Source organism: Tenrec ecaudatus, chromosome 10 (genome assembly GCF_050624435.1).
Source record: "Tenrec ecaudatus isolate mTenEca1 chromosome 10, mTenEca1.hap1, whole genome shotgun sequence".
In the NCBI taxonomy this organism is placed as follows: domain Eukaryota; kingdom Metazoa; phylum Chordata; class Mammalia; order Afrosoricida; family Tenrecidae; genus Tenrec; species Tenrec ecaudatus.
Window position 1 is genome coordinate 92,307,803 of NC_134539.1, and position 13,408 is coordinate 92,321,210.

The 13,408-nt window shown below is 42.0% G+C and overlaps 1 protein-coding gene across 4 annotated transcripts in view; it reads left to right on the forward strand.

The window, feature by feature from the left end:
- The window catches only part of NRG3 (neuregulin 3), a 1,273,738-nt gene extending 1,260,783 nt beyond the window's left edge, over positions 1-12,955 (forward strand). For 2 of the 4 annotated variants that reach the window (XM_075559155.1, XM_075559157.1), the window contains exons 8-9: positions 6,377-6,547; positions 12,448-12,955. In XM_075559155.1, coding sequence (XP_075415270.1) covers positions 6,377-6,547; positions 12,448-12,955 — 679 coding nt within the window. Of the gene's footprint in view, positions 1-6,373; positions 6,548-12,133; positions 12,206-12,447 lie in introns of all 4 variants that reach the window. The other 2 variants (XM_075559154.1, XM_075559156.1) reach the window with 2 other exon arrangements.
- The last annotated feature ends 453 nt before the right edge of the window (positions 12,956-13,408 follow it).

The following is a 13,408-nucleotide window of genomic DNA, read 5'->3' on the forward strand; positions in this document are numbered from 1 at the left end:
AGACGTGGTGACAGTTCAATAGGCTATAGATTATTTTTGTGCGTGGTGTTCATTACTCATTTGGACAATTGATTTATAAAACAAAGCTATTAATTCCTTATCATTGTGTCTAGTGTTTTGTTCAAACAGAACATTCATGGTGATCACTTTAGTGGCATATAGTATTATTGTATCAAATTTTGCAATGTAACGCATTTATAAAAAACACATGTAAACTATTCTTAGTGGAAGAAATCTGGGGTTTGATTATTTGAATCATCGCTTGAAATGATCTCTTGTGATTGAGGAACCAAGGAGAACTTATTACATTGAGCAGCTACTATGTGCTCCACCCACTGACCCCCAACACAACACAAACACACACACACACACACACAGACATTTTGTCTACCTTATCTGCTTTAGCACCAGTGACAATCCAGTGGAATTATTTTGCAATGGGGCTGCTTTCTTCCCTTGCCCCTCTAGGTCTAACTTCTACCCTTCTCTGCGATGCTCTGCACATACTTACTGGTCAGCAGCCCTCCCTGAGTTATGGCCTCTGCCAGTTCCAACACATGAGGCACAGACAGCAGCTGTCAAGGGACGGGGTCAAGATAGGGGACCACATTTCAGTCTCCTTCTCTGCTTAGGAATCTTAGCTCCATCTCCTCCCTGGAGCCAGGGTGACCGCCTGGCAATCCTCTCCCTACAGCTCACTTGTTCTGCATTCTGATAACCACTCATATTGCTTGTCCATTCAATCAAAAGTTAGGAAGGATGCCTCTTTTTGCATCCAGTCCTGGCAAACAGTAGTATCTTGTTTTTTAGTTTTTATTCTCAAACAAACAAGAAAACCACTACAATCTTGTGGTTAGTAGCCACCCAACTACTTCACGCCTTTGTAAATAGCAAACTCGTCTCAAATGACCACGTTGGAGAGAGCTCTCTCTCTCCCTTCTGTGAAAGGCAGGGTCAGCTACACCCTTGATGTGTCAAAATCCCAGAAACTCAGGGGTGATTCTTCCCGGGTTTATGGAGTCCCTGTGACTCTATATCAACTCAGTGGCAATCTCGCGCCCTCTGAGAACCTTGGTGGCGCCATAGTGGACTGTGTACTGAACTGCTAACTATAAGGTTGGCGGTTCAAACCCACCAGCCACTCCTTGTGAGAACTGTCTACTCCCTTAAAGTTCCAGAGACCCGAAGGAGCAGTTGTATTCCATTCTGTTGGGTTGCTGGCTGTCAGAATGGACTCGGTGGTAATGAATGTGGTTGTCTTTGTTTGGTTCTTTCTCCTTTCAGAAATCTGATAGGTACAATATGTCCCACAACTTTCTGATGCATACACATACAGACTGAAGACGGAAACCTAGAGGCAGTTCATACCAGTAGCCAAGCTCTAGTGGCCTGAAGTCTATATCAGAAGCAGGAAGGAAGAAAAACAGAAGAGCTCTTAGGAACATCCTTTAACCTTTTGTTTTAGTGACTTAAGTTGAAGCCCTTTGTTGTCAGCTACTTTATGAAGTCCTACATATCATGATAAAGAATGAAGATGTTGCCAAAAATGATCCACCAGTTGCCCACACTCAGCAAGTTACAATCGACTTGTGCAATGTCAGATTTGATCAGTCACCTTACCAGTACCAGAAAAAAGTGACTACCAGCACTCCACTGTTACTTTCTCAATTTCTAACATGAAATACTTGTGAAAGTTACGTTTGCTATTTCACAAATAGAAATAGCATGTTTGTTGGACAACAGTTACAGAACAGCAGATAACAAGAGCAACACGTGTCACATTTCTCTGGGAGACTGGTCCTCTTACAACTTGATTTATTGAAATTTTGAAAAGCATTTTCCTCTTTCTCTCCATGGGCATATTCAGGTTAAATGAGAATTCAGGCCCAAATGATTATTTTGCTTATTGTTTGAGCACTGCAGAATCAGTGACCATAGACACTGACATAACCTCTTACGTCTACACAGGAGTCAACTCCTCAACAGTATTTGAGACCATGTGGGTGAATTCAGTAGGATGCAGGTGGTAATGGATGTAGAAGAGGCAGTTATTAAAATGTTGCAATTTATTTTTATAAAGTCTATCTTTTTTAAAGATTCATGTAGGGGCTGCATCTGGCTGTGACTTGAGGTATATCCATTCATGGCTTAACCTTTGATGACATCTGCACACTGGTGCCAACAGTCAAAGTGCAAAGAAATTGAAACAAATTTTATTTGGAAGAGTTATTCTACATACATACAGAGGATACCATTCAATTATGTAAAAAAGCAAAAGGACTTGAAGTGTATTACTTACAATAAAACTTATAAAGAGAAGAGGGAAAGTAGCTGAAAAAACATTGACATGTCTTAACACGAGTAATTAGACCCTGCTTTACTAGAATCAGCGTGAACTTGGTTACTTTTGACCTGGCTGTTAATAATTTGAATTTCTGATCCACCTGCAGCCATGAAGCCTTGAGAAGATTTATGTTAGGAGAGCCCACAGGTTTGGGGTTTTCTCTTCCATTAAATTATGAGAACAGTTTTTGGTTGCTATTGATTACCTTTGGCTAGAAGGAAAAAATAAGTTACACTGCTGTAGAGCAGGGGTCCGCAGGAGGACAGATCATTAATTCCTCAAGTATAAATTCACATTGAATCTGAAGAAAATGAAAACAAACCCGTTGGACCTGATATATGAATCTGAGTATCTCCCACCTGAATTTGGAGAGCACCACAAGGCGATATTTGATGCCTTCAAGACTAATGAGCAAAGACCAGGTGAGTCGTGGGATGCCATGAGTTGCATCATCTATGAATAAAGGAAAAGTCATTAAAAAGATTAGAAAGAAATCCCACAGTACATGTCAAAAGACTATGAAGACTACTCTTGAATATAGAGTAGCTAGTGAAAATTATGAAGCAAAGAGCTAAACAGAAAATTCAAAAGAAAAGATGTGGCTTCACAAGAGGCAAGGAGGTGAGTCACCACCATCAGCCTCAGCTTTGCAAGACAGACGCCAAGGCTGCTGAGGTTGGCCATGTGCCACACTACCACCTTCCTGCCAACTCATGTGCCAACTATCTCTTCCACAGAGCTCTCTATTTTTCACCTGGGTCCTATCATTCATTTCAATGACCACATGATTTGCATACAACACTCACAATTAGGGGATTTATAAAGAAAGTTAACAGGTGCAAGTGCTCAGGATACAGGCATGAGGACAGGACAGCCTTACCTCAGCTATGCTCATGAGTCAGCCTCTCTGGTTGGTGTCTGTACAGCCAAGCAAGTGATTGGCCTCAGTCTTGCTCTTACAAAGTTAAAAACTAAATAAACAAAACTCTCTCCTTCCACGAATCAGCAAACCTAGTTCCCTCTGTGAGCTGCCTGGAGGCAACCAACTGCACAAGCCCTGCTCCTGCCCCAAGACACGGAGCTGTCCGCGCTTCCCCGCTGGGAAGTTCACTCTTCTGTCTTGGGTCTGACTGCTTGGTTCTGCTCTTGTCATTCCTGGGCATCTCCTCTGTTGCTTTCCTGTGTCACAGCTGTCGCCTGCCTCAAAGAGCTGCAATGTGCTCCTCTCCTGGCCGTTCTCTCGACGGTAGGGAGATCCCCTCCTCTTCTGACAAGGTTCTTTTTAATATATGACAGGATGGCAATCACAATTAAAACCAATAACAATCACTCACAGTGGAATCATACAATACTATCAATATCTTCACCCAGCTGTTCTTATTCTGACCCATTAGGAAAATGCCCTTTGGTGGGAGCGTCAAAGACTGCGGCTAGAAGCGCCATGTAAGACAATTTAGAGCAGAGGAGCAGCTCAAGAAAAGAAAGTGAACTACTGAAATGAAATGTGCAAAAATCTGGAATTGACTAGAAGGGAAGAACACCGTCTCGGCAAAGTGATGAGTGATGCAGGAGCCACCAAATGGAAATGGAAGGAATCGACGGAGTCCCCGAACCAAGGACTGACTAGCAATTAACCATCTCAAGACATCTTATATGATCTAAACCCAATAGTATTAAAAGAATCAATCCAAGTTTCACAGTGTGCATTAACGTAATAAGGAAGTGACAGAATTGCCAATTAAAATGTTTCAACAAACTGACTCAGTTCTAGGAGGAATCATTTGTTTATGAAATTTGGAAGATGCTACCTGGCCAAACAACTGAGAGAGAACCGTATTAGTGCTCATTACAAAGAAAGTTGGCCTACCAGACGGCAGAAATTATTGAACAATATCATTAATATTAAGGGATCCTGGTAACTAGGAGGTCAGCAGTTCAAAACCACCAGCTGCTCCGGGGAAGAAAGAGATTTTTTACTCCTATAAAGAGTTGCAGTCTGAGGGGCAACTCTTACCACAGGGGCAGTTCTGCCCTGCCCTCCAGGATCACCATGAGTCAGAGTCAACTTGAGATCAGTGAGTTTGGTCTGGGTTTTATCATTAATATCACATGCAAGTAAAATGTTCCTCAACATATTTTTTAGTGGTTATAGCAATAGATTCAGAAGGAACTGGTCGAAATTCAAACTGGGTTCAGAAGGGAACAGGAACCAGTTAGATCATTGCTGACATCAGATAGGTATTAGCTGAAAGCAGAGAATAACAGAAAGATGCTTAGTTGTGCTTTATTGACTCGGCAAGGGCATTTGACTGTGTGTTTCAAACCCACTATGAAGAATAGCAACAACAGAACATTTAATTGTGCTCATGTGGTCTCTGCATGTAGGCGAAGAAGCAGATGTATGAACAGGGGAAGGGGAGAGTGTATAAAGTTAGGAAAGGTATGTATCAGGACAGAATCCTTGGTATCCTTTCAACATACATATTCAATCTCCATGCTGAGAAAACAAAAAAGACTGGAATATATGGAGAAGCATGTGGCATCAGTATTAGAGAAAGGCTAATTAATAACCTGCAATATGAAGATGACATAACCTCATTTGCTGAAAGGGAGAAGGATGGAGACATTTGCTGATGAAGATCTGATATTGCAGCCATCAGTATGAATTACAGCTCAGTGAAAAGAGAAAATGAAATTCTCATAAATGGACTAATAAAAAACATCATGATAAATAGAGAAAAGACGAGAGTTGTCAAGGATTTCATTTGACTAGAGTCACAATCAACACTGCCAGAAGCAGCAGCCAAGAAATCAAGTGATGCACGAGACTGGGGAAAAGCTACTGCAAACCTTTTCAAAGTATGAGGGAGCAAAGGCGTCACTTCTAGGACCCAGGTGTCCCTGGACCCCGGTATGGAATTTCCCTTCCCCTCATATGCAGACGAAAGCTGAGACATGAATAAGAGAGGGGGGAGAAGAAGTCACACATCTGTAATATGTTGGTGGTGAAATACTGCAGGTGCCACGCACTGTCAGAGTAAGGAAACGCGTCTGGAGAAGTACAGCCATGATGCGCCTTACAACCAAGGACAGTGAGACTTGCTCTCATGTGCTTTGGAATCAGGAGAGTCCAATTCCTGGAAAAGGGCATCAAGCTTGGTAAAGTAAAAGGTCGGCAACAAGCAGTGAGATGCTCATTATGCAGGGGCTACAACAATGTGCTCGAGCGTAACAATGATGAGGATGAACCACGACGGGGCAGTGATTCTTTCCGTTGGACATCTAGTTGCAGATAATCTGAACCGACCCAAGTGACCATGTAGCAACCATAATAACAGCAGTTTCTAGCAGGCATTTCAAATTCAAGTCAAGCTTTTTAGGGTTAATATGTGGTTTCATGTATTAAAATGTCACCCTTAAAATCAAAGGAGACATCTATAATTAAATTCTCTCTTTCACAGAACGTATAGTTATTTGGATGTTTGGATGTGTGAGTCAAAAAATATGTGATGGAATATTTATTTAATGAAAACTTAAATGAAGAACCATTTCATTTCTCCAGATTGAAGAAAGTATTGATGAATGAACTGGGAATGTAAAATATATGTTAAGACACTATAAATTAAAATATGGTGTATTTAATCTATCACAAAAACAAATGAAGCATTATTCCATAAATCAAGTCAGAACTTCCTGTGTTGAGTTCTTATCAGTGTCTAATGAAACAGCCATTTTCATTTCTAATAGGCAGTCAGCTATAGCGGCTTGGAAAATCTTGAAAATTCCTTAAGCCCATCCTTTGTCTTCAGTTAGAAAGCTGCAACTGTTTAAACAGTTGTGATCAAAACTGGAAAGCCAGAGATTTTCAGCTTTTCTGTTTCCCTGTCTCCAAGGGTAAAAAAAGAATCCAACCACTTCTACTGCTGTCTGAGTATAGACCCAGCGTCCCATGGAGGGCTGTAGGTGAGCACTTTGAGCGCCTCAGTGTACATTTGATATATTTTGTTTGTTAATTTTCTTTCACCCCAGCAGGAGTCTCTCCTCCTGCTGCAGCCCAGGGCCAAGGAGTGGGATGCTCCATAGGAATGCCTTCAGAAGGACCCCCCCTTTGCCTCGAAATCGGCTGGGTGGAATCATGGGACCAGCATATCAGCAACTGGAAGAATCCAGGATCCCAGACCAGGAAACAGTACCTTGCCAAGGGTAGGTCTTAAAGGCAGTGCAATTTAGAAAGGCTCTCATTCATAGTAACGCCGTAAGCCGAATTACAGTGCTTCTTGTGACTTTGTTCTGATTTCTAGGTCAACTGGCTATTTACACTTGTTACTCCCATCCTTATCCCACCCAGGATGAGTTCATTTACAAGCGAATAGGCGGAGGACCCCTGCTGGTATGATGCAGAATTAGGTAGATGTTAGGTGGAAAAGAGATATGAGTCCAGGAAGAAAGAAAAATGTATACATAGCTACAGCTATATTGCTCATTTATTATAATACTGAAACAATTATGAATTTATCATTTATCCTTAAAGTTGAGATTTCGTCATAGGACTAAAGTGGTCCTTTACTTAGGCAAACAAGAGATTTTGTATAAAAGACAAATCCCTGAAGCAGCATTGTGGCAGTATCCTAAATGATACCCTGCGACATGACATCTATTTCCCTGGGCAATTCTTGAAGGCGGCTCACTCAATGTTGAAAATAAGAGACCCAAACACTATCTTATGAACTCGGACTTTCTGAGTATTAAGATTGCAAGGGTTGGAGCGGGGGCTTCAAATGTACCAAGACTGCTGCTCGTAGTGCCAGGGAACAAAGTATTCCTCTCCCGAGGTGACTACGCAGGTGCTCACAGGCACACAGAACGGGGAGGCCATATGGATGTTAGCCGCCATGCACCAATTGGGGACAAACCTCTCTGTCCATCATGGCAATTGTTACTTCTGTGGGTGTGTATTCAAACGCGTACCCACTCAATCTCAAATTCCAATTCAAACCTCGGCTCTTTACTAGTTCGCTAACTTGAGCACGCTTTATCACCTGAGCTCATGTTTTCTCATCTCCAAACTGAAAAGTACTACCGACCTCTTTGCGGGTTGGTTGTTGGACAAGTTATATACACGAGAGGGCTACAAAGAATTCTTACAAATGTGGAATTGACAGATAATGGAATTTTTCCGTGAGCATTTGAAGCCCTTCCTGTGGAGATGTTTAGGTTTTTTTTTTTTAACACATTGAGCTCAGCGCGTAAGTAGAGAAGTATTGGTATTTGTTGTCATAGTGACGGTCATTAATTTTAAGAGCATCAAAAACAAAGGCTAACGCCAAAAATTTCTAGAAGCAGTGTCCTCACGCAGTCCAGGCCCTTGTGGCATACTACGATGGGTTTCTCTGGATGAGCCAGGGCTCTCAAATTCTCTCCATCAAGCTGCAGGCAAAAGCAGTGGAGAGGACTATGACAGAGTCCCGCCTTCCTCTTTTCACAGGGCCTGGCATTATACATAACTGTGCCCTATTTGACAAAGCTCAGTAACCAATTTCTTTAGGGAGACTAGCAGATAGGAAGGCAATAGCCTGTGGCTGGGTTTGTAATTTTGAAGCAATTCCAAATGGACTGCCAAATGCAATTGGTGCAGATCGAGAGTGACAGCTGTAGATTCCCCGCAACCGCGTTTCCCAACACGTATAATGCAAGTCAAGAAGTAGTTGGCCTCATCTCTTAAAAGGTACTTAGCAGAACGTGTTGGTACTGTCCAGCGTGACAGCAAGGGAAATCCATCTCAGAAAGGATGTGAGTGGGGAGGAGCCCAGCCCATGCTGCCTGCCTTTGTTGGGGCCTGCCAAGACCAGAACTCCATCCCTCCCCACTGTGGGCATGCTGCGAACCTGCGCATGCGCCACGCATCCATCACGCTTCCCCTTAGCTTCATTCCGGTGATTAGAGTTCCCACTGCTTGTTAGTTTGTTGATTTTTACCTCCTAAAACGTACACCTATTATCTATGTGGTACTGGTTGTGCTGTGGTAAAAATCACCAGTGGGTGAGAAATATTTCCTCCAGCTGGCTGGCCACATGTACTTTCCCTGTGTATGATATGCACCAGATGTTGATAAATGGTGACTACTAAGTAGAAGTCACTCTGTGCTCCACACAATGAATCGCAGGGAGCAATTTTCATCCTCAGTTCGGAAAAACAGCTATTTTCCACTCCTGGGGGACCGGCTCCTCTCTGACTGAAAATAGGATTGGTAATAGAATTTCACAGCTAAAGGCCCCCTTCCAGTCTGGCCCGGGCTGAAGGGGGTGGGGAGCTAACTGGATTTTCAGGAGCCATCCGTCTTCTTTGTTTGTCAAGCCTGTGGGTGCTGTCTGCTTGTTAAGAGTCTGGTCCTTGCAGTTGCTCTCAGTGACATGAATTTCAGCCTCGCTTATGTTCATCAGTCATTTTAGTGTAACCTAGAGAAGGAAATGAGGTGAAGGGGAAATTCTTGGGGATCCCTTCACCAAATTGGAGCTCTAAACGGGTGAAAAGCGCTTTAGATCAAGGAACTTTAGACCAGGCTAGTCAAATTAATATAATCATGTAATAAACAGAAAGAAACAGAATCACAAAAGTGCAATTCACACCTTCAAAGTAGGTGGGAACCACAGCACTGTGGAGTGAGTGTCTATCACACTTCCCCACTTCTTCTTTATGGATTTGCCATTAAACCCAGTGGAGATGGCGGGATTTAAATGCCTAGCCCGAGAAGGAACACGCTAAGTAAGAGGGAACTTCTGGATGCTAGCTCCCAGCAGAAAAGTGGATTCTTTCTAGTTAGTCATTTCTTTAAAAGGATCCCAGGAGTTTATGGTGATTAAGCGCTGGGCTGCCAATTGAAGGTCTGTGGTGGAAACTCGCCAACCATTCTGTGGCAGAAAGGTTACATTCTGCGGCTTCGGAGATTGCAGCGTTGAAAACCTTGTGGGGTGCACCGTTCTACTCTGTCCTGAAATGTCAATGTAAAGCGGAATAGACACTTTGGCAGTAGCAACAGGTGATGAGTCAGTTCGATCTAATCCCTAGCCCCTGGATATTTGAGGGGAAAGTGGCTTCTTTGTGGTGATTCTATAATGCTTGGCAGCCAAAGTAAGTGACTGATTATTAAAGATGGAATTTTTTCACCTTTACAAGGATTCTTTGGATCCTACAAAGTAAATAAATCCACTGCCCTTGAGCCACTTCTGACTCATAGTGACCTTGGAAGCTTTTGTAGGATCAGACTTCCACCTCTTTCTCCTAAGGAGCACCTGGTGAGTTTGAACTGACCCCCTCCCCAACTTTTTTTTTTAACAGACTTTAACCACTCTACCACATAGTTACAGGATAAATGCACTTGGGGTTTCTCTGCAGAACAATGAGAGGAACTCCATGAATCATGCACTCGTGGATCAAACTTGTGAGAGCATTCCGGACTCTCACAGGGCACAGCACCGCGAGTACCTTCTAACCCAAAATCACATCTTGAATTTAGGTCCCAATCTTCTCCAGGGTGTATGTCACTTCTACTCAAATAGTGGCAAGACACTCCAGCAAATCTAGGAAGGATAGAAAGATTCCAGATGTACACACAAATAAACATTGTAAATGATTTATTCCAATCAATCCTCCAGCAAAGTCTGGATGACAGTATCACTGCTCGATTGTTTTCACTGATAAGTAAACTAAAGCTTACAGAAGATCTTTTGTGTCTGAGTGTATGTGAAGGTTTTGGAACTCGAATCTATGTATGATTTTCCCCCCCAAAAAAATAAAAATCAAAGTTTAAAAGAGATATATGTGTTTATACATCATTTTTATATCTTGGTGACATTTTAGATGTCAAATTTGAAGCTGTGTGTCCAAGGTGACCTTTGAGATAACACCTAATTAACTATAAATCCTCTTTCTTATCTAAGTCCTCAGTTGGACAAAGTCCAGCATGGTGGAGCATTGTTAAATGTGCTTATCAAGTCGATTTGCTCTTGTGTGCAATGGTGTAGTCTATGGTCTTCTGAATCCTGTACTAAGATGTATAAGAGGCGTGCTCCAGTTTGGCTTGAGTTGTCTTTGATTAATTTTAGTAGTCATATCTTATGAAAGATTTATTGAAGCTAGAGTTGACCAAATCCTTCAGATAGTTATAACCTTATCTGAATTTGTACACATGATTTTTTGACCCAGGTGTACAAATTTGCACTTATCACCAGCATGTTTCATCCTATTATATTCTTTCTACTAATGTACTTTGTTGACAGTGCAACATAATTTTATTTCATTGTTTGGGGAATATTACTTTATGCTAGCTATATTTCTTGGCTCTACGTCATTGGCAAATCTTGTAAGAAGCTATTCTATAAGTTCATGAATATTAAAGATACTGACAGTAAGATGCTAAAGATAGAAAGTGAGTGAGAGATTGAAATGCCTCTCCTTTTTTGGAAATAGATTAATAGATCAGAATGGTTAGGCTCAGATTTTCAGTCACATAACATTAAATAGAAAGGAGTGAATCTCCTCATGTGTGGATATGCAGTTGATGCCTATCGGAGTGACCTTTCATAAAGAGTCTGGGTTTGGTAGCAATGATTAAAAAGAGACAACTTTTCATTTCGATTTGACCACTTATTAAATAATTAATGTGGGGTAAGTCATTAAAGTGCCTATTAGCTCCATTTATTCACCTGTTATGTGAGAATAATAATAAAAAAATTGCAATCAAAATAATAAACTCAAAGATTTAATTGAAGTGAAAGGGCTTTTAAGCTAAAACCATTATGCAAGTGTTAGTTGATACTATTAAGGAGGAACATGGATTTTAAGTTGGATATAAAGGGATTGTTTCTCTTTAAAATGTGTTCATGGACTCACACACTCACTCCACTTATGGATTGCCAACCTGTGCCAGCCACGCAAGCGGAGGAGGTCAAAAGACGACTGTGTCTATTTTCTATCTTTGCACAGTCTCTGATGGGGAATCCTGGCTATTAATTGCTCCATCATATCTTGAAACTACAGAATTCTATTTAATGAATGCCATACTTCGCTATAATTATTTATATGTGTATAAACTTGCTTGGTACCTGAACTATAATGCAGGTCACAGAGAATGAAATTTATTTGACTGCAGGTACATAGGATTACATTGTTTATTTTGAATTTAAGTTAATGTAATATTTAAATTAAAATCCAATAGTTGAGTGATACAATAAAATGTTATTGTTTCTGTCCCAAAGAACATTTTATTAACTTTATGACTGCAATATACCCGCCTCACTCTCTGGCACTGGGAAAGCTCAAAGTGGGCAAATTCGTGAGCCCCAAACAAGCAAGACTCTGAGCTAGCTGGATTCTGAGATATTCAAATTACTTGGAATGTGACCTTGGCATTCTTAACAAGCTCTGGGTGTGCCACCGTGTAATTCCCGTACAGGACTCTAGAAGGTTGTTTGGGAGAAGCTGTTAGATTGCTACCGTCCCTCTTCAGGCCACTGTATAGTCACCCCCAGATAGGCAGAACTGTATGCCCCTCACTTCAACCATCTGGCCACGGGACAGAGTCCCAGTGGAGATTGGATTCAAGCCTTCTAAAATCCATACAAAGCAGAAACCCTCAGCACTGGGGTGAGAAGGTGGTCCCCAGATGCCTGCCGGACAAAACTCGCGCTGAAAGGGGGTCTGAGTGCTGAGTAATGCCTTTATGGGTTTCCTGTTGGTCGCAGTGGGAAGGTCACACTTACGTGCTCAATCCCTATTTACTTTGTATTCTAGGATAGAGGTCAGGAAGAGTATATCCCACCTGCCTATACAGCTGTGGTGTGTTGAAAGCTCCCTGGACTTAAAGTAAGGAGACCTGGGTTTGAGTCTCAGTCTGTCACTTATTTTCTGTGTGACCTTGGGCAAGTCACTTCACCTACCTGAGCTTCGGTTTCCTTCTCTGTTTCACTGGGAACATCCTCTCCGTCTCATGGGGTTTCTGTGAGAAGTCAGTGAGCTGGTGCATGTGGAACGTGCGTTTTGACTGGCGATTGCTCTGAGAAAGGCCCGGGAAAAGCAGCGTAGATAACACTTTGTTTCTTTTTCAGGTATAAATCCAGTGGTTTAAAACTGCAACACAATGCATCCATAAATATGCAACTGCCTTCCAGAGAGACAAACCCTTACTGTAAAAGCTTGGATCAAAAGGACCTGGTGGGATATTCATCCACAAGGGCCAGTTCCGTGCCCATCATCCCTTCGGTGGGCCTAGAGGAAACCTGCATGCAAATGCCAGGGATTTCAGAAGTCAAAAACATCAAGTGGTACACAAACTCCTATTCTGCAGAGCTGGTCAATGTTAGTTTTCCAGTCAGTGGTTGCCTCGAAGCAGAACAGCAAGAAGTGAAAACATTGCTAGAAACTGTCCAGGAGCAGATCCGAAATCTGACTGATTCCAGGCGGTCAGAAGACTGTGAACTGGCCAGCGTAGAGACTGAGGACAGGGCCAGTGAAAACACGGCCTTTCTCCCCCTGAGTCCCACAGCCAAATCAGATCGAGAGGCACAATTTGTCTTAAGAAACGAAATACAAAGAGACTCCGCATCGACCAAGTGACTTGAGATGTAATGATCTGTGCATTCTATGCTTTGCTCAACAGGAAAGAGAGGAAATTAATACGAATAATATGCATTAATTTAAGCATCTACTTAGAAGAAACCAAATAGTCTATCGCCCTCATATCATAGTGTTTTTTAACAAAATATTTTTTTAAAGGGAAAGAAATGTTTCAGGAGGGATAAAGCTTATGACTAAAGCTTTCTGATAGAATTCTGATTACAATTTCACTTAGTCCCAACTCTGTCCTCTATGACTTTCAGATCATGTATGTGGGCAATTCAGACACGCAATCCCATGGCACCAGTAATCTCCTCTGAAAGCACTGGTGACTACACAGTTCCGAAGAGACAAGCTGTGTCCCGATAGTGGAGGTGCCAGTGAGCAGGGAATTCTTAATATTGAGCTTGCCAGTCCCAATCCCTAAATTTCAAATTCACTTGGTCGCCTCAT